The 23,346-nt window shown below is 52.6% G+C and overlaps 1 protein-coding gene across 1 annotated transcript in view; it reads left to right on the forward strand.

Annotated features, from left to right (window-relative positions):
* The first annotated feature begins 1,703 nt into the window (after positions 1–1,703).
* LOC110257720 (glycoprotein Xg-like) overlaps positions 1,704–23,346 on the forward strand; it is a 39,824-nt gene continuing 18,181 nt past the window's right edge. The window contains exons 1-7 of the mRNA XM_085007065.1: positions 1,704–1,817; positions 13,268–13,309; positions 14,034–14,057; positions 16,191–16,253; positions 17,082–17,144; positions 20,072–20,140; positions 22,463–22,525. Coding sequence (XP_084863191.1) covers positions 1,757–1,817; positions 13,268–13,309; positions 14,034–14,057; positions 16,191–16,253; positions 17,082–17,144; positions 20,072–20,140; positions 22,463–22,525 — 385 coding nt within the window. The 5' untranslated portion in view covers positions 1,704–1,756. The remainder of the gene's footprint in view (positions 1,818–13,267; positions 13,310–14,033; positions 14,058–16,190; positions 16,254–17,081; positions 17,145–20,071; positions 20,141–22,462; positions 22,526–23,346) is intronic.

The following is a 23,346-nucleotide window of genomic DNA, read 5'->3' on the forward strand; positions in this document are numbered from 1 at the left end:
AACCTGACTAGTATCCATGAGGACACAGGTTCGATCCCCGGCCTTGCTGAGTGGGTTAAGGATCTGGCATTGCTTAAGCTGCTTGGATGAGGCTTGGATCCCGCCTGGCTGTGGCTGTGGTGTAGACCTGCAGCTGCAGCTCTGATTCGACCCCTAGCCTGGGAACTTCATTGTGCCGTGGGTTCTGCCCTAAAAAGCAAGAAGATTAAAAAAAAAAAAAAAAAAAAAAAAGGTAATATTGACTTCTCTTCAAAGTCCAGAGGATGAGTTATAGGGGGCACCTTCGTGCTTTGGGGTGGTCCCCACTGGATACCCCAGATGGGGGCTTGCTCAGCAGACAGTGCATCCCCCGGTTCTGGAGGCTGGAGTCCGAGACCCAGGTGTGGGCAGGCTGGTCCCTCCCCTGTGTCCTCAGATCCGTGCAGAGACCTTTATATCTTTTCTTACAAGGACCCTAAACCCATCACGGGGCCCCACCCTCATGACCTCACGTAGCCCTCATCACCTCCCAAAGACCCCACATCCCAACATCATCCCCTGGGGGTTCCGGCTTCACCACACAAATTGGGGGCGGGGAGTGACACACACATTCAGCCCCCTAGCTCTTGGCAACGTTCCCAGCATCCCCTGGAGTTGACCCCACAGCAGTCCTGGGCCTCTGCCTGCCCCCCACCCAGCCCCGCTCTTCGTTCCTCTCCTCCTGTTCCCTCCCTCCCCAGCCTTTAAAATCAGCAGGGGGCCGTGACCCTCACCACAAGCCTATCTGATCAAGGTGAGGGCAGAAGCTCCCAAGCGCCCCAGGGCCCCCTGCGTCTCCCTCAACACCACGCAACCCTGAACTGCAATGGTCTCCTCCTCTGCGACCAGCGATTCGGTCCTTATAGCCCGACCCTGGCTCAGAACAGGTGCACACCAAATGTTTGTTGAATGAATGCATGAGCTCCTCTGATATCCCATCCTCAGAGCAAGGCGGAAGCTCAAGACTTTATCATCCTGGTGTGTCCATGCCCTTGTTACCCGGCTCAGGTAGAAGGCAGGTGAAACGTGCGTCCCTGACACCAACCTCCCTGCCCACAAACCCAAGTGAGGTCCCAGGACCTGGCGTGGCTCTTTATAGGGAACAGAGTCTGCTCCTTGCAGAAGTGGAGATTACGCCTGGGTCTAGGCCCTGATCTTTGCAAGGACCCAACCTCCCTGCCCAGACTGATGGCCCCGCCACCCACACACCTAAGTGAGGTCCCGGGACACCACATGACTCTAAGGGTACAGGATCTGAACTTGCAGAAGCAGAGATTAAAGTGGGGCCCTGCGCTGCCCTTGGCCGTGGCCCAACCCTGGGGCCGGTGCCGCCCTGCAGGAGGGTTGCTGGGGAGGACCCGGGTGGGGGTGGCGGGGAGTGTCCGCCTGCGCGCAGGGCTGGCGCCTGTCATCTTGCTGCGCCTCCCTCGCCCGCGGGGAGCGGAGCTGCCAAGCAGGTGTGCCGGCTTCCCCAAGCCCCGGATGCTCATTGGCGCTGGGCGGCCGCCTGTTGCCCCATCATCCTGGGAGCCGGCTCCCCGGGACGGCCTTGGGCGTGCAGGCACTCGCCCCACGGGGCTCGCGGCTCTGGGGGTTGGAACTGGGCGCGGAGCCCGTTGGACTCCGGAAAGAGCGCGCAGTTTGGTGCACACTTTCCGCCTGGAGACGTTGCGGGGCGGGACGGCAGAAGTCAGAGCATCGGCGGGATCCTCCGAGGCCGGAGGACGCAGCACGGAGGATGGCGAGCTGGCGGGGCCTCTTCGGGCTCACGTTCCTGTGTCTCCTGATGCGCGGCCGAGGTGAGGGGGGCTCGGCGGGGGGACAGCTGGGTGCGTGGATGTGCGCTTCTCTCTGGTCGCTTTCAAGCGCCGCTTCCCAAAGGACTTCTGCTGGGGAAAGGGCGGGACCCTCCAGGCTGGGAGAAAAAAAGAGACAAGGCTGAGGGCCGTGATGGGAGAAGGGACGGGGCCCATTTGGAATCTGGGCACTGGACCCAGACGTGTAGGATGGGGGCTCACAGCCCTTGCGCGCGGGGGGGGGGGGGGCTTCCTGCTTTTGATCGCTGGGTGTGTCACCCTTGGAAAAAGGGAACCTCGTGGCTGGGGCGTGTTGGGATTTCAGTTCCTGTTTTAGAGCTACAATGTTAGTTCTGGATTTCCCCCCGGGCTCGGCGAATTAAGTATCAGGCAGTTGTCGCTGCTGTGGCTCGCGTTCGACCCTCACCCTGAGAACTTCTGCCTGCCATGGGCGCGGCTGGAAAATAAAATAAAATAAAATATTGGTTCTGTATTTTCGGATGGCGAGAGCAGAGCTGAGTCAGGACTTGGTTTGGGGAACGGCTCACCCGAGGGGCTTTGCCCAAGGGCCACCTCCCTTCAGATGTTTTCATGTTTTTCCCTCTTTCTCCGGGTAGCAAAGAAAAAGCGTCGGAATTGTTTACGCTGCAAAGTTTAATCCAGGCTGCTGTCAGGATGCCAGGATTGTGGTTTGTTGAACGGGGACAGGGCGGGACCTCGTTGAGAAGCTGTCATTAACCCGTGAAGTGTAGGTTGGAACAGCCATCAATCGGAAAAGCTCCTTTGGTCCTTTTCATATTAAAATTCTCGGGGATGAAAGACTGTGAGGTATTGAAGAGTGAGGAGCAAGGTAGGTTAGGAATGAAGATTGGATGCCAAGGTCACTGTCATGGCATTTCCTGTTGGTCCTGTTTGAGGATGGCTGTTTAGGGCCAGGTGAGGTTTGGTGACAGATCCTGGCACCTCCCCCAGGGCCTTCCTGCATCTTCCTGGCGTGGGGGTCACGCAGTCTCTTTGCAGGGAGATGTTGGTCCCTGAACTGACCACAGGGCTTCGTGAGGTGAGAGGACCGCACTTTGGTTTTCTGGTTTTTCAGCTCTGGTTTTCCCAGCGGCCAAGCCAGCAAAACACGACCGTCTGTCCGAGCGTTTGTTTCTCTGCAGGGAGAACTATGGGTTAACCCATGGCCTGGGACCACTCACCCCTACAATGCACAGTCTAGAGGTCCTTGGGGAAGCCTTGGGGATCGGATTCCCTCCAACGTCGTGATGTGGGTTAACAGATGTGCTGCAGGAGGGAGAAAAATCAGCCCGGCTGATGTTGGCCACGTTGTTTTTAGGACCGCACCCGCGGCATATGGAGATTCGCAGACTAGGAGTCAAATCAGAGCTGCAGCGGCCAGCCGGCACCACAGCCACACCAACTCAGGATCTGAGCCGCATCTACAACCTACACCACAGCTAACGGCAACGCCAGATCTTTAACCCACTGAGTGAGGCCAGGGATCGAACCCTCATCCTCATGGATCCTAGTCGGATTCGTTTGCGCTGCGCCGTGATGGGAACACCCTGAGTGCATTCTTTTGATGAGGGAGTCCCTGCCGCATTCTTTTGATGACCGACTCACTTCCTCCAGGCTCTGCTGGGGGTGCCGTGCTGGACGCCGGTTTATGGGTGGGTACACAGAGGCCCAGAGAGGTTCCATCATTTGTCTGAGGTCAGATTCCTGCAAAAATGCACGGGCGGGTGGGTGGGGTTGCAGAGGGACCAGGAAGAGAGGGAGCCCTGGCTCGAGATGATGCTGGGTAACCCAGATGAGCAGGCTCCAGGTACTTGGGTAAAAGGGTAGACAGTCCCCCCAGCCCCAATCGCCACCTGCTGTCAGACTGAGTGAGTTCTCAAGGGCCCCAGAAGAGTCTGCAAAGCCGTCGAGATGCGTGGACCAGAGGCTCCCAAAAACCACCCCATCCTAATGATTGAGCCTCGAGCAGACCGTTGTCGCGGTGATTAAACTGTGCGTGTAAAATAAAATGACAACAATAGGGTGAGATTCCAGAGGCATAGGGGTTTATAATTTGGCGGCTTCAACTTTCCAGTGCATTTAATTAGCTTTCGCTGTCAGATCTGGAGGGGCTCGAAGGAACGTGAGGCTGGACCACATCTGCTAAAAGCTGATCGAAAGAGCAGTGGGAATTCCAAGGGGCTGCTTGTAGTGTTTGCTCTGTTGAGGAAAAAATGTTTATCCATCTATGTATCTATCTAGCTAACCCTCTGTCTATCAACTGTATATCCATCCATCTTATCTTTTTATCATCTATCATCCATCACATACATCCTATTATCTATCCATCTATCTGTTTCTATCTATCTTTAACATAGGTATACATAACACAGAAATATATACATAGTTTATGTTGCATATATGTATGTATATCCTAATGTTTCCTTTCCCAATATATGTACATTGTATCCTGTATATATATATATATATATATTAACATTTTCCTGTATCTATATTTTACACTGGCTCTGAAATTCCTTTCCGCATCTGTTCCACCTTCTCTTATCACACAAGACTAAAAATCCGTGTGCTTTTAAATACAACCGCTTTTCCACCTGCAGACTGAAAAAAATACAGGCATCCCTCAGTATTCGAGCAGGATTCGGTCCAGACCTCCTTGGGCACCCAGATCCACAGCTGCTCGAGCCCCTTCCATAAAATGACACCGTGTTTGCGTGCAATGCACACAGACCTTCCTATAGACCTTAAATCACCTCGAGGGGGCTTTCTATACCACACACCGCTAAGTGCTCTTGAATAGTTGCCAGGATGTGGCAAATTCTAGTTTTGCAAAAACTCTCTGGATTTAAAAAAAAAAAAAAATCAGTCTCTTTGGCGTTCCCACCACAGTGCAGCGGGTGAGGGATCCGGCATTGCCGAGGCTGCGATGTGGATCCAAGCGGCTGCTGGGATTCGATCCCTGGCCCCAGAAGTTCCAGATGCTGAGGGTGTGGCCGTTAAGAAAATGTTCACTCTTTTCGATCCGCCGTTGGTTGCCTGTGCAGATGCCGAATGGCTCATCTGGAGGTCCGACTGTAATAAAAACTGAGGGTGATGTTTGCTATAGTTTTCAACACCCGTACGTATGTCGTGGTTCCCGGGGAGTGGAGGTCGGTCAGGTGCTGGGTGAGGTCTTTTACGCTGGTTGCTGCAGTTGTTTGTGTTTTGCTTCAGAGAATGCTCGTAGGAGAAGGGCATGGTGCTTGCCTGAGACAACAAGCCAACCAGCTAGATGCCACGAGACTCCAGCCTAAGCTGGCCTCTCCCCACGTCCCTCAGCTGAGCCTCTCTTGATTGTGCATCCTTCCTCATGGCCCCCTAAACACGCTTTGATCTAACCAATCTATGCGTGGGGAAGTTACCCCACAAACGGGCATGAAAACTGCCCTTGTCCAGAATGGCCGTCGTTAGGACGTCTACAAATAACAGCTGCTGGAGAGGGTGTGGAGAAAAGGGAAGCCTCCTTCGCTGCCGATGGGAAAGTAAAATTGGCACACCCACTGTGGAGAACAGGATGGAGGTTCCTTAAAAAACTAAAAGCAGAGCTACCCTGTGATCCAGCAGTCCCACTCCTGGACTTATATCCAGGCAAAATTATGCTTCAAAAAGATACAGGGAGTTCCCGCTGCGGCTCACTGGAAAGAACCTGACTGGTACCCATGAGGACTCAGGTTGGACCCCTGGCCTCGCTCAGTGGGTTAAGGATCCGGCGTTGCCATGAGCTGTGCTGTAGGTGGCAGACGTGGCTCGGATCTGGTGTTGCTGTGGCTGGGGTGTAAACCAGCAGCTGCAGCCTGAGAACTTTCATATGCAGCAGGTGCAGCAAAAAAAAAAAAAAAAAAAGCCGAAAAAGATACATGTACCCCTATATTCACTATTCATAATAGCCAAGACGTGGAAACAAACTTAAATATCCATTGACAGATAAATGGATAAAGAAGATGTGGTCCATATACACAATGGAATACTACTCAGCCACAAAAAAGAACAAAATAATGCCATTTATAACCATATGGATGAAACTAGAAATTCTGTAAGTGAAGTCAGTCAGAAAGAGAAAGACAAATACCATATGATATCAATTCTATGTGGCATCTAAAATATGGCACCAATGATCCTCTCTGCAGAACAGAAACAGATTCACAGACACGGAGAACAGACTTGGGGTTGCCAAGGAGGAGGGGGAGGGAGTGGGCTGGATGGGGCGTTTGGGGTCCGTAGATGCAAACTGCGACACTGAGAATGGATCAGCCATGAGGTGCTGCTGTCCAGCACAGGGAACTCTGTCCAGTCTCTTGGGATAGACCAGGATTGGAAGAGAATACGAGAAAGGCAATGGATATACCCTATGACGGGGTCACTTTGCTGGACAGCAGAAATGGACACAGGAGACAGGCCTCGGAAGGGACCAGCCCTGCCCACACCTGGACCTCGGATTCCGGTCTGCAGGACAAGGCGAAATCCAGTCTGTCGTTTCGAGCTGCCCAGTTGGCGGAATCTTGTTATGGGAGCCCCAGAGCCGAGACAAGAGGTCTTTTCCTGCAAAGTGAGGTGCAGGGATCTGCAGCCACAAAGTCTCCCAGGAGCTGGTGAAACGTGCCCCGTCCTGGACCCACCTAAGCCTGACGCAGAAATGTCTCTGTGTCCCTTGTGTGCCAAGGGATCGCTCTAGGAAGGCTGGTTTAGGACACGCCATCCAATGAAGCCTCGCAAGACAGTCGGCAGAGTTTTTCTCAAGGGTTCGTTCCGCAGCAGACGTCTTGCCTTTTTTTTTCAGGTCACAATGTCGTCCTCCGTTGTGACCCGGTATTTCTCTTCCTGGGGACTCCGGGAGCTGGTGCAGAGGGCCTCCACCTGCGATGTGCCAGAAGGGCCCTTGGGGGTCCGGGACCCCTGGTGGACCTTCTGGGGCGAGGCTGGGCGGCTCTCAGGGGCTGAGGTCAAGGAGGAGTCGCGGGGCGTGTCCATCACCCACTGTCTGGACGTTCCCCTTGAGCTGTGCAGGGTGAGAGCTGAGCTGTCTTTGAGAAGAGCCCCGCCGTCCTGCTGGAAACCGAAACATCAGGAGAAACTAGAAACTCTGGGTTTGCTCATCCAGCTGTTCCAGGAGGAGGAGTTTGAACCCCGCCAACCACACACCAGACCTGCTGAGAGCAATTCCCCCTTGAGCTCTCCCAAACCTGAGCTGCTTCCCCGGGCAAATGCTTTCCTTTCTCCGCTCCGAGACTCTCGCCATCCTGGGAAAGAGACGCCATCCTATGCTTTCTGGACACTTGCATGTATTTTTAAATTATAGGTTTGTTAAAGACAGTCGAACCAGAGGCAAAGGGGGAACTTGGAATGTGCCTGGAAGGAAGTCAGGATTTGTTTTCTGGGAGTTGCTGCTCCAGCTCGGTTGCAATCCCTCGGTGCAAGGCCTCAAAAGCAAGATGGTCCTGCAGATAGATGGCTCACGAAGTGGCTTAATCTGTGACAGCTGAGCCCGGGAGAATGAGTTTAAACTAACCCACACTTCAGGGAACCCGTAAAAGCCTACATCAAGAAATGAAAGAGGAGTTCCCATCGTGGCACAGCGGAAACGAATCCCACTAGGAACCATGAGGTCACGGGTTCGATCCCTGGCCTTGCTCACTCGGTGGGTTAAGGATCTTGTGTGGCCGTGCACTGTGGTGTAGGTTGCAGACGCGGCTCGGATCCCACGTTGCTGTGGCTGTGGTGTAGGCCGGCCACTGTAGCTCCAATTGGACCCCCAGCCTGGGAACCTCCATACGCCGTGGGTGCAGCCCTATAAAGACAGCGAAAAAAGAAAGAAAGAAGTGAAAAACAGTTGGCTTGATCTAGTCAATCAAGGGCAGCTGTTCCCAAATGGGTCAGCGATCCAAGGACACTGGTTGGAATAATGAAATCTCAGATCCTGTCTGCCTGCGAGGGGTGCCTTGTGTGTCTGATGGACCCACTCAAGGATAATTAAAATCAGCGATGATCTGGTCTCCTGGAAATGGCTGTAACTGGTGCCAGGGCTTTAGACGGGAATCACATCTTCCTCTCATCCTGCCCTCCACCCCCCACCCCACCCCCCGCCCCAGCCCGTCTCCGAGCTAGCCTGGGGCTGATTTTCTCCTTCAGATGCAAGTCAGCAAGCATTCAGGGGTTAGTTACTGGCAGCTTGGACATGTGTCTGTTCCGTGGTTCCCGTGGAGGCGTGGTGGGTGGGTGGGCTTTTTTTCTCTTGCAAAGTATCAGCCTCGGTGCTGTGTTAGCAAGAGTCCAAAATAGCTCTTCTGTTTGCTTTGGGGAAAAAAAAATAATAATTAAAAAAATAAAGCCCTTTGTCTGTTGGCTGGTGGGTCTGAAAGGCAGACTCCACTCAGGAGCATCTTCGAGTCTTGGCATCTTGTAGTTTTTGCCCTGTGAGGTGCATGGTGTCTAGAGAGGTAACAGCATTCCTCCAAGCGCCACTCGGGTGGTTTTAAAAAATCCCTCCGGAGTTCCCGTCATTGTGGTGCAGTGGAAACAATCTGACTAGGAACCATGAGGTTGTAGGTTCGATCCCTGGCCTCGCTCCATGGGTTAAGGATCTAGCATTGCCGTGAGCTGTGGTGTAGGTCGCAGATGCGGCTCGGATCTGGCGTTGCTGTGGTTCTGATGTAGGCTGGCAGCTACAGCTCCGATTAGACCCGTAGCCTGGGAAACCCCATATGCCATGGGTGGGGCCCTAAAAAGACCAAAAAAAAAAAAAAATCCCTCCCACATAGCCTTCTGGGGAGGTGCGGGATAAGGAGTCTTGCGTAGGATGCTGAGACGTATCACCCACCAGCTCAAGTTCTTTTAAACCCATGTCCCTGGGATGCCAGCAGTGGGGGCAGCATTCTGACTCCAGAAACACACACAGGGCTGCTTCCTGTCCTGGTGTTTACAGATCCCAGAACATGCGGGACTGATTAAAAACCACTGAGCTGGCTAAACAGAGCACATGAGAAACGGAGCAGAGGTTCCAAGTCTCATCTTGTGCTCTGGTTGCTGAAAGTTGGCCTCTGTCTCCGGGGGCCAAGGAGAAACGCAGAGACAGAGTTTTGGGCAAAAGAGAAAAAATAGCTTGATTGCTTTGCCAGGGAAAGGAGGGTCCCAGCAGGCTGATGCCTTTAAGACTGTGTGTTTTCCCTCCCCCCGCCCCGCCCCCTGGGAGAGAATAGATGATGATTTTACGGTTTGGGAGTGGAAATTAAGGTCACTGAGGAGGAACTGGGTACACGCGCGCGTGCATTCTTCTCCAAAGCTGGTGTTTCGGGGCTCACAGAAATGTTCTGATGATCTTTCTTTTGGAATGAAGAAGGCTTCATTAACATCTTGCATTTGGGAGTTCCCATCATGGCGCGGCGGAAATGAATCCGACTAGGAACCATGAGGTTGCGGGTTCGATCCCTGGCCTCGCTCCGTGAGTTAAGGATCCGGTGTTGCCATGACCTGTGGTTTAGGTCACAGACGCGGCTTGGGTCTGGCGTTGCTGTGGCTGTGGCTGTGGTGTAGACCTGCAGCTGTAGCTCTGATTCGACCCCTAGCTTGGGAACCTCCATATGCCACGGGTTTGGCCCTAAAAAGACAAAAGACAAAAAAAAAAAATACTTGCATTTGATGGCGGCTTCAGTTCTTTGGAAAAAATCAGATTATTGTTCTGTGTATCCCTCGAGGAGGAACCAGGACCTGCCCCCAAGCTGGACGGTTGTTTCTTTTTCTTTTTCCTTTTGTATAGTTTTTTTGAAAATTATCGTTGATTTTTTTTTAAAAGAGGGGATTATTTATTTTTTGGATTTTTATTCTTTCCATTATGCTTGCTTGGCAGTGTTGTCAGTTTCGACTGCACCGCATAGCGACCCCGTCAGAGCGATATATATTCTCGTTCTCACCTTATCCTCCATCGTGTTCTATCTTCAGGGACTGGAAGCAGGTCCCTGTGCCGCGCAGCAGGATCTCATGGCGTATCCACGCCAAGTGCAAGCGTTTGCATAAAAGTATGGTTGATTTTTTAAAAAAGTAGAGTTGATTTGTGCAGGGTTGTGTCTTGACGGCCCCTCTCTGGTCTCGGCGTCCCCTCCCTTTCCCGATTAGCCGCTGTCTGCACTCCGGGAAACATCTGGGAGGCTGAATAAATGAGGCCCGTTTCCCGACAAGCAAGAGGGGACGTAGGCTTTTGCGTCCAGGAGCCCCACAGGGCCGTGCTCGGTTTCCCTCTGGGTGGAACATAAAGCTCATGGAAGCAACTTGTCCTGAGAGCTGCAAGGTCCCCTCCATGTCCCCTGAGACGGAACCCCATCAACCAGCATCTTCAATCCGAGTGATGTTCCCAGCCAGACTGTTCCCGGAGGGGCCGGGACGTGAAGCCTGAGGGGCTTCCGCTGTTTCAGCAGAAACGCCCCTGGCGAGCAGAGGGGACCCAGGCCATGCCAGCCTCGCCCCGCTGCACTGGATGGTGTCCCTGCTGGGGTGGGGGAGGGGCAGCCTTCTGCTCTGAGTCACGATCGGGAGGCACCAGGAGTGCCCCACCGGTGACAGCCGGGGTCAGCTTCCTCCGTGACCTGTCCTCATGCATCAGAAGCCTCTCTGCATGGAAGGAGGCTTCCGGAAAGGGATGGGAGCTCTTAACGGGCTGGGGGCAGGCCTGGCAGGGCTCCCTCATCCCTGGGGATGGGGCCCAAGTGCCACCCACCCCTGGGGCAAGGGATGTGGGAGAGGCCGAGAGGAGACAGATTACAGAGGATTTGATCATCTCAGAGGGGGGAGCAGATGCGCTGGTTGGAGGAGATTGTTGGGTGTGGTCGGGACCCTGGACCTCCTGGGGCGGCCCCTGCGTCATCTATAAATCACCCCGGAGGCGATTGGAAGGCAAATTCTGCAGCTGCCGGGGGTGCTGTGAGGACGAGGTTGGGGCTGTACCCGTGTCTGTCCCTCTGAACGGGTCCGAGGCTCGGCCACACCCTTGGGAGGGTGTCCTCGGATTCTATGTGCCACTGCTGGTCCCGTCCCCTGGTCCTGGATGATGCCTCAGAGCACAGAGGGGCCAGCTTCTTCCCCAAAGAAGGATGGACCTGCTGGGGGCCGAGTGCCCTGACCAGCAGCCTCAGAGGCTGCCGTGTGGCTTCTCAGAGCCCAGGCAGGATGGGTCCAACCTACCTCCAGGCCCATTTGGGGTGGGGGGGACCCCCAGGGTCTAGGGTCACAGAGTCCCCCATTCCTGCCCAGCATCCTTCTGGTACCCGGGCTGGGATGGGGGCTCCTGGGGGATCCAGGTGCAACACCTGATGTTGCCCTTAAGCTCCCGGAAACCCAGGTCCCTCGGCTGGGGCACGTGCAGGGTGGGGACGCCAGCCTCCCCATGTGGCCTGAAGATGCTTGCACTGGGACTCGACACACAGCAGGTGCCTGCCTGATTCCTCTTTCTAAAGGCCACCTGTTAACCTTTGAAAGCTAATGGTTTAGAGATTTTTTTTGCAGCATATTCACAAGGTGGTATAACCATCACCACCATAGATTCCCAAACATTCTCGTCACCCCCAAAGCCGTCACTCCCGACCCCCCCAACTCCCTTTCCCTGGGTAGAACCAGTAAAAAACAGGAAAACAGACTCAACCCCCCTCCAGATCCCAGACTTCCTTATAGTATTTTCAGGGAGTTCCCGTGGTGGCCCAGCAGGTTAAGAACCCAGCTAGCATCTGTGAGGACGCAGGTTCGATCCCTGGCCTCGCTCAGTGCGTCAAGGACTCGGCGTTGCTGTGAGCTGTGGTGTATGTCACAGATGTGGCTCGGATCCGGCGTTGCTGTGGCTGTGGTGTAGGCCGGCGGCTGTAGCTCCCATTCGACCCCTAGCCTGGGAACCTCCATATGCCACGGGTGCGGCCCTAAAGAGCAGAAAAAAATAAATAAATAATAAAGGAAAAACGTGCCCGGGTTGGCAGAATTTCTGAGCACTGGGAGGAGGGGACCTGGTTTGAAATGTTTGGGAAAGGCTGGCAGGATGTCACAGAGAGGGAGCGGCCAGTTTTGGGTCTGGTCCTCAACCCAATTTGCATTCACGCCTCCTGGTAAGGAAACCATCTTCAAATGGCTCCCATGGCACCTCCTCCAGGCAGATCTCCAGGTCTGCTCACACAAGAGATAGACCTGCCGCCCCTGCCCTGTGCTCCCCGCTGCACCCTGTCCCCACCTTTAAGGGTATTCACGTGTGTCTCGTCCCTAAAGAACCAGGAGGCGGCGTTCGGGTCCTTCAAGGTCATATCCTCAGCACCCAACAGTGTGCCCCGCAGAACCATCCCTCATAGACGTTTGCAGAATGCGTGGGCTCCCTGGCTTCTCAACACATCTACGCATGTTGCTGTGGCCGCAGAGACCGTAGGATCTTCTCCCTCCTCTTGAAGACGGGGATGCCGGAAAAAATACGGAAACGATGGCGCCCGCAGCCACATGGGTGGCCCTGGAGATGCTCACACTAAGTGAGGGGAATCAGACCGAGAAAGGCAAACGTGAGCTCACTCACAGGCGGAATCTAACATAGGGCACAAATGAGCCGGTCTGCAGAACAGAAACGACTCACAGCCGTAGAGATCAGACCTGTGCTTGCCGAGGGGGAGAGGGGATCAGTTAGGAGTCTGGAGTTAGCAGATATACACTCTTTTTTTTGGTCTTTTTTGCCATTTCTTGGGCTACTCCCGCGGCATATGGAGGTTCTCAGGCTAGGGGTCGAATCAGAGCTGTAGCCACCAGCCTACACCAGAGCCACAGCAACACGGGATCCGAGCCTCATCTGCAATCTACACCACAGTTCACGGCAATGTCGGATCCTTAACCAGCTGAGCGAGGCCGGGGATCGAACCCGCAACCTCATGGTTCCTAGTCGGATTCGCTAACCACTGAGCCACGAGGGGAACTTCCCAGATATACACTCTTATATATAAAATTATCAAGGACTTACTGCACAGGGAACTCTTTGTGATATCTTTTAATAACCTATGCAAGAAAAGGACCTGAAAAAAATGGGTACGTGTAACCGAATCCCTTTGCTGCACACCTGCGGCTCACACCATATGTAAATCAGCGATGCTTCCATAAAATAAAAAAATACAGAGATGCAGGCATTTTCCTTCCGAGATCTTTTTGGGCAGGGGCGTCGGCTTGCCGGGAATGCCAAGAGGTTGGTTTGCCGAAGCAACGGGGAGGGTGTGTCTGGGGGCGGGCTGTGGGCGTTGATTGGCCCCTGCTGAGTTCAAGTGGGTGGCCTTGACCTTTGCCCTGAGGCGGGGCAACGTCAGGGCAGCCGGGGCAAAGGGCAGGGGGTGGACGCAGGCGCCAGGGGCTCGGACCAAGCCACCTTGCTGCGACTGACACGCTGCGTGTTCCCACAGGTCAAGGCGACTTTGATTTGGCTGATGCTCTCGACGACCCCGGTAGGTGCTCGCGTGTCTGCGGGGGGCGGAGGGGGGCGCCGGGGGGAGGCGGGAACTGCTGTGCGTTGCTTGGGTGGGGTCAGGATTGCGAACTCCGGGCCCTGAGAGCTCCCGTTGCTGGAGATGGACCCTAACCCCCCATCCTACGGATGCTCAGGTGCGGGCTCAGTCTTGCGTCCCAGGTCTGTGGTCCCCCGCCAGGGCTCTGAGCATAACCCAGGTGGCTTTTATGGCCACCACCTGTCCTGGCTGCTCTCTCCCAAGTCGATCACCTGGCCTGTGTCCCAAACCTCGCTCCACTGCCTCCTGCAAGGCTTTGCTGAAACTTATTTCCTAATGAGCTGAACGGACCACTCAGGAACTCTCTGCCCCTCACACCCTAATTCCCCGCATAGCTGCAGGGGACACCAGGGGGCATACCTGTTAAGGGAGTTTTGGTCCTTTTTTGCCCCTGAATACACAATGGAGATGTGCTCCTATCACGTATTTGTGCCTTGAAATTTTCTTTTCTTTTTGCCATGCCTGCAGCATGGTGCTGGGCCAGGGATCGAACCCGCGCCACAGCCACCACCTGAGCGGCTGCAGTGACAAACACCACATCCTTAACCTGTTGCGCCTCAAAGGAACGCCTTCATTTTTTAATTAGGGCATGAACGATGCTTTCTCGGCGCTGCACACCAATCCTGGCTGCTTATTGAATGTTCTGTTTTCTTTTTGTCCCCAGAGCCCACCAAGAAGCCGAGCTCAGGTGAGTGGCGATACCTGCCCGGGCAAAAGTGAGGCTGTAGCCGGGAGCTGGTGTATTTGAAGGGATGCCCGAGGGTGTTTAGAGGTTCCTGGAGCAGGCCAAGGATGGGCAGGTGGTAAAGGGAGCCTGGTCCTTGCGGAAATGCAAACAAGGTCACTGCGAGGCAGCATTCCTCCTGCGCCGGCTAGAAGCAAACAGTGGAAGATAACAAGTGTTGGCAGGGATACAGACACCTGTGGGACCCTTCGTGTGTCACTGGAGGGGATGGGAGGGGTGGAGACACAGCGGAACGCAGTCTGGCGGTTCCTCTGAACGTTTACATACAGAATTTCCTGATAACCCAGCAAGTCTACTCCCTTAAGACCCGAGAGACCTGAACACACGCATTCCAGGAGAAACACACACACTCAAGTTTATTGTATGTAATTCCTGCCTTTGTTCAGGAGAGAACAATGAAGAATAAAGTAAACTTGATTAAATGAAGATGAAGGTACATTTTTTTATTTTTTATTTTTGTATAATGATTTTTATTTTTTCCATGAGAGCTGATTTACAGTGTTCTGTCCATTTTCTACTGTACAGCAAGGTGACCCAGTCACACATACACGTATACATTCTTTTTCTCACATTATCCTCCATCCTGCTTCATCATAAGTGACCAGATATAGTTCCCAGGGCCATGCAGCAGGATCGCATTGCTTCTCTGGTCCAAAGGCAATCATTTGCATCTATTAATCTCCAATTCCCAGTCCCTCCCCCTCCCTCTCCCTCTTGGCAACCACAAGTCTGTTCTCCAAGTCCATGATTTTCTTTTCTGTGGAAAGGTTCATTTGTGCCATATATTAGACTCCAGATACAACTGATATCATATGGTATCTGTCTTTCTCTTTCTGACTGACTTCACTTAGTATGAGAGTCTCTAGTTCCATCCCTGTTGCTGCAAATGGCATTATTTTGTTCTTTTTTATGGCTGAGTAGTATTCCATTGTGTATATGGACCGTATCTTCTTCATCCAATCATCTGTTAATGGACATTTGGGTTGTTTCCATGTCTTGGCTATTGTGAATAGGGCTGCAGTGAACATGCAGGTGCATGTGTGTTTTTCAAGGAACGTTTTGTTTGGGTATATGCCCAAGAGTGGGGTTTCTGGGTCCTTTGGTAGTTCTATGCATAGTTTTCTAAGGTACCTCCATACTGTTGTCCATAGTGGCTGAGGTACATTTGTTTAAATGAACAATAAAGTTGATTAATTAAACAGAGAAAAATAAAGAATAAAATAAACCTGATTACATGAAGAATAAAGCTGATGAAATGAAGAGTAAAGTACACTTGATTGTGGAAATAGAAAAAAATGAAGAACAAACCTGATTAAAGGAAGAATAGAGTTGATAAAAAAATACACTTAGGTAAGCAGAGACAAATGAAGAATAAAAGAAACTTGATTAGACGCAGAATACAGTAATTTTGATTCGCTAAATAAGGGAAACCACTTTTTAAAAAAGAAAACAAGGGGAAAAAATACACTAGTTGGGATAACGTACCACTAATTACGGTCGAGGTAAAATGATTTAGTGACTGTTAAAAGACAAGGGTTAGAAAAAGCACTTTTAAATTAGTTATAGGCTACAAAACAAGGTGAAAATAATGTTTGGGGAAAGATGGAGAGAAATACTAACGAGAATCAAATGGCATTGCATAGCAGTGTCAACAAAAGAACCGTCAAGGAAAAAATGGTTGTGTGTGTGTATTTTTTTCTTTAAGTTCTAAATTTTGACTTTTTAGAAAAACTTTATTGGCGTAGGGCTGACTTGCAAAGTTGTGTTGATTTCAGGCGTACGGCAAAGTGAAACAGTGGTGCATACACACACGCACACACACACCCCTTCCTTTTCAGACTCTTTTCCCATATAGGTTTTACACTCTCTTGAATAGAGTGCCCTGTGCTTGCTATACAGGAGGTCCTTGCGACCGAGGCTTTATTTCTAGCTGCAAAGTGATTTTTAGCGGGTCGGTCGTCCCCTGTAACCCTGTGACCAGCATCTGTGAATAAAATGGGAAACCTACCATCGCAATGATGGTTTTGTTTTGGAGGCTGCTTCTCATGGAGGGACGTTTTTCTCTTCCAAACACAGACATCTACCCAAAGCCGAAGCCGCCCTATCCCCCCCAGCCGGGGCATCCTGGCAACAGCGGAGGTAAGAGTGCTCACTCATTTCAACATCTCCCTCTTCCTTTATTTATTTACTTACTTATTTAACTAAAAGAGTTTTCCTCTGGGAGCAGGTGCATCGATGCCAATTTTTGTATTTCCTCGTTGCTCAGAGACTCAGACAATACTCTGTATTTTGGACATGGTGCCTTATTGTGATAGAGGTTTTTTTGTTTTTGTTTTTTTTTTTGGGGGGAGGTTGTTTGTTTGTTTGTTTGTTGCATTTTAGGGCCACGCCTGCAGGCATATGGAGGCTCCCAAGCTAGGGGTCAAATCAGAACTACAGCTGCCAGCCTAGGTCACAGCCACAGCAACTCGGGATCCAAACCCCATCTGTGACCTACACCGAAGCTCACGGCGATGCCGGATCCTTAACCCGCTGAGGGAGCCCATCCTCATGGATCCCAGTCAGGTTCATTATCAGTGAGCCACAATGGAAACGCCTAAGTTTTGAGTTTTTTAAAAAGAATTTATCAGAGTAGGGCTGACTTGCAAAGTTGTGTTGATTTCAGGCGTACGGCAAAGTGAAACAGTGGTGCATACACACACGCACACACACACCCCTTCCTTTTCAGACTCTTTTCCCATATAGGTTTTTACACTCTCTTGAGTAGAGTGCCCTCTGCTTGCTACACAGGAGGTCCTTGTGACTGAGGCTTTATTTCTAGCTGCAAAGTGATTTTTAGCGGGTCGGTCGTCCCCTGTAACCCTGTGACCAGCATCTGTGAATAAGATGGGAAACCTACCATCGCAGTGATGGTTTTGTTTTGGAGGCTGCTTCTCATGGAGGGACGTTTTTCTCTTCCAAACACAGACATCTACCCAAGGCCGAAGCCGCCCTATCCCCCCCGGCCTGGACATCCTGGCAACGGCGGAGGTAAGAATGCTCACTCCTTTCAAAATTGGTTCTGATGAAACCTCCCTCTTTATTTTTTTTTTCTTTCCAACTAAGAGTTTTCCTCTGGGAGCAGGTGCATCGATGCCAATTATTTTATTTCCTCGTTGCTCAGACACTCACACAATACTCTGTATTGTGTAGCTGGTACATTATTGCGATGGCATTTTAATCAGGCTAGAGGACAAACTATTTTTCTCACTGTTTCCAGCATTTCTGATAACGTCCCATGCCAGAAAGCCCACTTGCACTGTGCATGTGATATCCTTTATCCTGTTTCTTTGTGTTTTGTGTTTTTTGGGGGTTTTTGTTTGTTTGTGTTTTTAGGGCTGCACCGGCAGCACATGGAGGTTCCCAGGCTAGGGGTCGAATTGGAGCTATAGCTGCTGGCCTACACCACAGCCACAGCAATGCCGGATCTGAGCCACATCTGCGACCTACACCACAGCTCGCAGCAACGCCAGATCCTTAACCCACTGAGCAAGGACAGGGATGGAACCCACAACCTCATGGTTCCTTGCTGGATTCATTTCCACTGTGCCACGATAGGAAGTCCTATCCTGTTTCTTGTTGTTTAAAAAAACTTGGCACGCACTGCTCCCATAAATTTCTTTTTTTAAAAAAAAGGTGGGAGAATGAAGTTCCTGTTGTGGCGCAACAGGTTAAGAATCCGACTGAGCGTCTATGAGGGTGCAGGTTCGATCCCTGACCTCGCACAGTGGGTTCAGGATCCGGCGTTGCTGCAAGCTGTGGTGCAGGTCACAGATGCATCTCAGATCCGGTGTTGCTGTGGCAGCAGCAGCTTGGATTCATCCCACAGCCCGGAAACTTCCATATGCCGCAGGTGCAGCCCTAAAAAGAAAAAAATATATATATATCTATTGGCCAATAGTCCATAAAGTTCCAAGCAATCCAACAACTCTAAAGACCTAAAATCGGACCAGGCAGACGTGCCCGGTGATGCTGACCCAGGCAAGGGCTTTCGGAAGCTTTCTGGAAGCCTTGCGATGGGTGGAAGCTCATCTCCTTGGCGGGTGGGGGTGTCTTGATAGTCAGAAGTGAGGTTGTAAGAAGCTGTTGCCTTGAACAGCAACACAGGACACTAACAGCCATCCTTGGAGGATGATGAAGTCAATATGTTTCATTTTGTTTCCTTCAGTTGCAACATCCCAGCTTTCCTTTCTTGCAAATACTCCTCCCAGCCTTTCTAACAAGTTACTGTCCGATGGAGCCCTGTTCCTCTAGGAGGTGAGGGTGGAAATGCCCCGTGAGAAGTTTCCTCCCTGCAGACTGTTTGGGAGCACGTGCCTTAAACAGGTGCCCAAGGGCTTCTTTCCTCTGCGGCTCCAGGGCATTTCGATGCCAGGCCTCCTGCAAGATGAGTCACTGGACCAGAGCGACTCACCCATCCTGGGGAGTGGGGGGTGGGGCGGGGGGCAAGCCCCAGGCCTGGGAAGTAACCCCTTGTGACTCAGGGCTCCGGCAGCTGCCGTGTTCCCAAGCGGGTTGCTTTCCAGCCTTTGTTTTCAAGCTCAGACTCAGCTTTAATTTTTTTTTTTTTTAATTTTTATGGTAACAGAGTTGATTTCCTAGGTCGTGATCATTTGTGCTGGACCACAAAGTGGCTCAGTGATCCCTCTCCACGCATCCACTGTTTTCAGAATTTTTTTTTTTTTGTCTTTTTTGCCTTTTCTAGGGCCACTCCCGTGGCATATGGAGGTTCCCAGGCTAGGGGTCCAATCGGAGCTGTAGCCACTGGCCTACGCCAGAGCCACAGCATCGCGGGATCCAAGCCACGTCTGCGACCTACAGCACAGCTCACGGCAACGCCGGATCCTTAACCCACTGAGCAAGGGCAGGGACCGAACCCGCAACCTCATGGTTCCCAGTCGGATTCGTTCACCACTGCGCCACGACGGGAACTCCTAGAATTTTTTTTTAATTCAAGGAATTTCATTATATTTGTAGGTGTACAAGCATCATCACAGCGTAATCACATCCATTCTTTCTCAGATTCTTTTTCCCACATAGACGATCACAGACGATGGGGTAGAGTCTCCTGTGGGCCCGTCATTCCATAGACCTCAGCGTGCTTGTGCCAATCCCATACCCCCACCTGTCCTCCCCCTTGGTCACCATAAGTTTGTCTTCAAAGTCTGTGAGTCTGTTTCTGATCTGCAGAGAAGGTTATGTGTATCCTTTTTTCAGATTCCACATATTCCGATTCCGCGTATAGGTGCTCTCATATGGTATTTGTCTTTCTCTTTCTGACTTCCTTCAGTTAGTATAAGAATCTCTAGGTGCATCCACATTGTTGCAAATGGCATGACTTCATTCTTTTTCGTGGCAGAGTAATATTCCATTGTGTCTATGGACCATATCTTCTGTATCCATTCATCTGCTGATGGACACTTGGGTTGTTTCCTTGGCTTCTGGGACTTGTGCTGCTGTGAACATGGGGGTGCATGGATTGCCATCATTCTCTTTGATTGGCTCTGTCACTGGATCATTCCTATTTAAGCCTCTAATCCCTTTAGAAAACAGTGTTTTTCAGAGTCTTTTCCCATAGGGGTTGTTACAGAATAGTAGGGAGGGTTCCCTGTGCTGGACAGCAGGTCCCCCGTTGGCCCGTCATTCCACAGACCTCAGGGTGCACCTGCCAACCCCACACCCCCAGCCCATCCCCCACCTGTCCCCTTTGGGAACTATAAGCTTGTTCTTCTCTGTCTGTGAGTCTGTTCCAGGTGGCTTTGAACGCTTTATTTAGGCTTAGGGATTTTGAGCATTTGTGGATGCGGTAAAGAGCAAATACAAATAAGCCGGAATGTCATGTTGTATGTCGGCCTCTCATGGCGTGGTGACAGAAGAAGTCATTCTTTTCCTAAAAGCATCTTGCTGTTTTCCAACAGATGTCTACCCCTACCCAAGGCCAAAGCCCCCTGTTCACCCGCAGCCTGGCTCCTATGACAACAGCGGAGGTGAGTCCTGGGTATGGCGATGCTCTCGGGAATCGTGGGAGGGGCTCCACGGACCCGTGTCCTTGGGGGAGAGGGGAGGAAATACAGAGGGTCTTTGACCAGGAGTCTTTCTGCTCCTCAGCAGCCCCTGGGTGGGGTCGCTTCACAGAGGACACATTTTGTTTGGTTTTGTTTGAGGCTGAAGACAAGATGCAGTGGAGGCGTTGCCTTTGTGGCTCAGGGGGTTAGGAATCCGACTAGCGTCCACGAGGGTGCAGGTGCAATCCCTGGCCTCGCTCAGGGATCTGGCGTTGCCGTCAGCTGTGATGCAGGTCGCAGGTGTGGCTCTGTTCGACCCCTAGCCTGGGACCCTCCATAGGCCTCGGGTGTGGCCATAAGAAGAAAAAAAGAACGCAGTGGGCTCCGAAGACATTTGCCGCCGTTACCAAGGAAGGGGAGCCTCTGTCTCCTGGAGTGCTGTTTCCATCTGGGTCTTCTGTGGAGTGTTGGTTCCCTTTGTGAGAGCCGGTGGGGGCCACAGCGCCCGAGTTCCTGCTGTGACGGTTGAGTGAGGTGTTGGGAATTCACGCACCACGGAGAGGACCTCTGGGGAAGGGAAGCTGCCTTGCGACCAGGGGACAAACGCAGGAGGTCCAAGATGCCGGCAGACACATGGGCAGACAGGTGGGCGCTGGGGCATGCTGACCTCTGCTGGGCTCTCCAGATTCCCAGCTCCTGTGGCAACAGGGAGTTTCTGCTGCTGCTGCCGAGCCTCTTGAGATTTCGCTCCAACCTTGAAGTCCTGGGGTGCACAACACGCTGGGCTGTGTCCCAGCGGACAAGCTTCAGAAAAAGCCAAGCGCCGTTTCCCCCGTGCGGGTTCCAGCTCAGGGGCGGTGTCTCCGTCTCTGAGACCCGACCCCTGATCCCCGGCTCCTAAACCCTGGTCCTTTCCCTGTGTTCCTCGGCCCTGCAGCCCGAGATGACGGTACGCTTTGCAACACGCAATGCCGTGCGAAGGTGTTGGATTTCTTTCCTTGTTTAGAATGAAAGGTCCACACAGGTGGGCAGGAATTTCTGCACAGGGCCCAGGGGAGATGCTGTATAGATCAAATCCTTAGCCGATTTTGGCCACAGAAGGGTCGTGCCAAGTCCCTTCACTGGGGGGCACAAACCCTCCACTCTGGGCTTGGCTTGAAAGCTGCAACAGTCCCCCCCCAAAGGCTCTGGTCTTGTGTTTTCCAGTGTCCCTAAGATGTTCCTAAGTGGCCCTCGTAAAGCTGTCCTCTGTGCCAAGGTGTTTCAGGACATACGCCTTTATTTGTTTGTTTGTATCATTTTAGGGTCACACCTGCAGCATATGGAGGATCCCAGGCTAAGGGTTGAATCGGAGCTGCAGCCGCTGGTCTACACCACAGCCACAGCAACACAGAATCCAAGCCGAGTCTGTGACCTGCACCACAGCTCACAGCAACGTCGGATCCTTCACCCACTGAGCAAGGCCAGGAATCGAACCCACGTCCTCATGAAGACTAGTCAGGTTCGTTACCACGGAGCCATGACGGGAACTCCAAGAGGTGTCTTTCAACACAGCAAAAGGCATCTCTCAAGCTCTCCAAAGCCTTCATCTATCTTCCTGAAGATGCTGCCGTGTGTTCTGCCTCAAACGTGTGTTGGGGGGCAGGACACGCCATGACACCCCTTCCCTGGGGGTCCCCGCGGCTCTGGGAAGGCCTCGCCAAGGCGGTGATCCTGGCTGAGAGAAAGCAGAAGGACCCCTGCCTGCCTTCTGCATCTTACGTTTTTTATTATGGCCACACCCGAGACCTATGGAAGTTCCTGGGCTGGGGACTGAACCCGAGGTGCAGCTGCGGCAACGCTGGATCCTTTAAGCCATCGTGAGGGCTTGGGGATCAAACCTGCACCTCTGCAGCTACCCCAGCCACTGCAGTCAGATTCTTAACCCCCTGCCCCACAGAGGGAACTCCAGCACATGGGAGGAGCAAAGCGTGGTGTGGAAAATGGGGGCCCCACTCAGGCTGGAGAGCGTCTGGCAGTGGGGGGTGGAGCTGAGGCTGGAGCGCCTGGGGGTCCGAGAGCGGAAGGGCCGGGCTTCCTTCCTCCCCGGCCGGCAGTTCCTCTAAACGCTCAGGTGGCCTGGGGTCTGTCTCACCGATGGCCCTTCCCGGGCTGGTGGCTTCCCCGCAGACCCCTGGCGTCTGGCCCCCGGCACCTCTCCAGGACCCCACTGTCATAGGCTGTCCCCGTGCCCCTTCCCACAGGCTGGGGTGTAAAGGGGGCCCTCAGCTCAGCGTCTTGGGATGTCCTGTGCTCTGTCCGCAGGTTTCCTGAATGACAGGGACCTCAATGACGGCCGATACCCGCCCAGGCCCAGGCCGCCTGCAGGTACATGGGGGCGTCTGTGACCTGACGGGACAGGGTCTGGGAGAGGCTGTGGCCCTGCGTGGAAACTGGGGTGCAGGCTCGCCCCTCAGCCCTGCACGGGATGGGGGGGGTCCCTGTGTCTGTCCACCCAGGGCTTGTCAGGTGGATGAAGGTGCCGTGGGACAGAGTCCAGTTCCATTTAGAAGCTAGTGTGGTCTCTATACACGTGTGTGTGCATGTGTGTGTGTGTGTGTGTGTGTGTGAGAATCTGTGTACACCAGTTCCTTTACACGTGGACATCTTTATGTGGCTTTACAGACCTGTGCCTCTTTTTTAGTCATCACGTTTGAAAGCCTTTATTTTTATTTTATGTCTTTTTATGGAGGGACCTGCGGCAGGGGGAAGTTCCCGGGCTAGGGGTAGTGAATTGGAGCTGCCGCTGAGACCGGCACCATGGCTCATGGCAACGCCGGATCCTTCACCCACGGGGCGAGGCCAGCGATTGAACCCGTGTCCTCATGGATACGCGTTAGGTTCGTTTCCGCTGAGCCTCCGAGACAACTCCTGTTTTTAGTTGTTTTACATTTTATAATATTTGTAGTTGCACAGCCATCATCACAACCCAATTTCAGCACACGCCTCACAGACTTTGAAAAACGTATGGTCACCAAAGAGGCAAGGCTGTACCTGTGCATCTTTACGTAGATACTGGGTCTGTACTGTCCTTTGCAGGTGCAGCTCTGTGGGGGAAGCATTTCTCAAATGCATTTTCACGGTGATACAGTGGCCGTATAAGATGAGGGGGGTGTCACAGGTCCAGACGCTTAGCCGAGGCGCTTCTC

This window comes from Sus scrofa, chromosome X (genome assembly GCF_054392235.1).
Source record: "Sus scrofa isolate SSC_HxYL_T2T_F1_AM1 chromosome X, Sscrofa_HxYL_maternal_Yorkshire_Landrace_v2.0, whole genome shotgun sequence".
Taxonomy (NCBI): Eukaryota; Metazoa; Chordata; class Mammalia; order Artiodactyla; family Suidae; genus Sus; species Sus scrofa.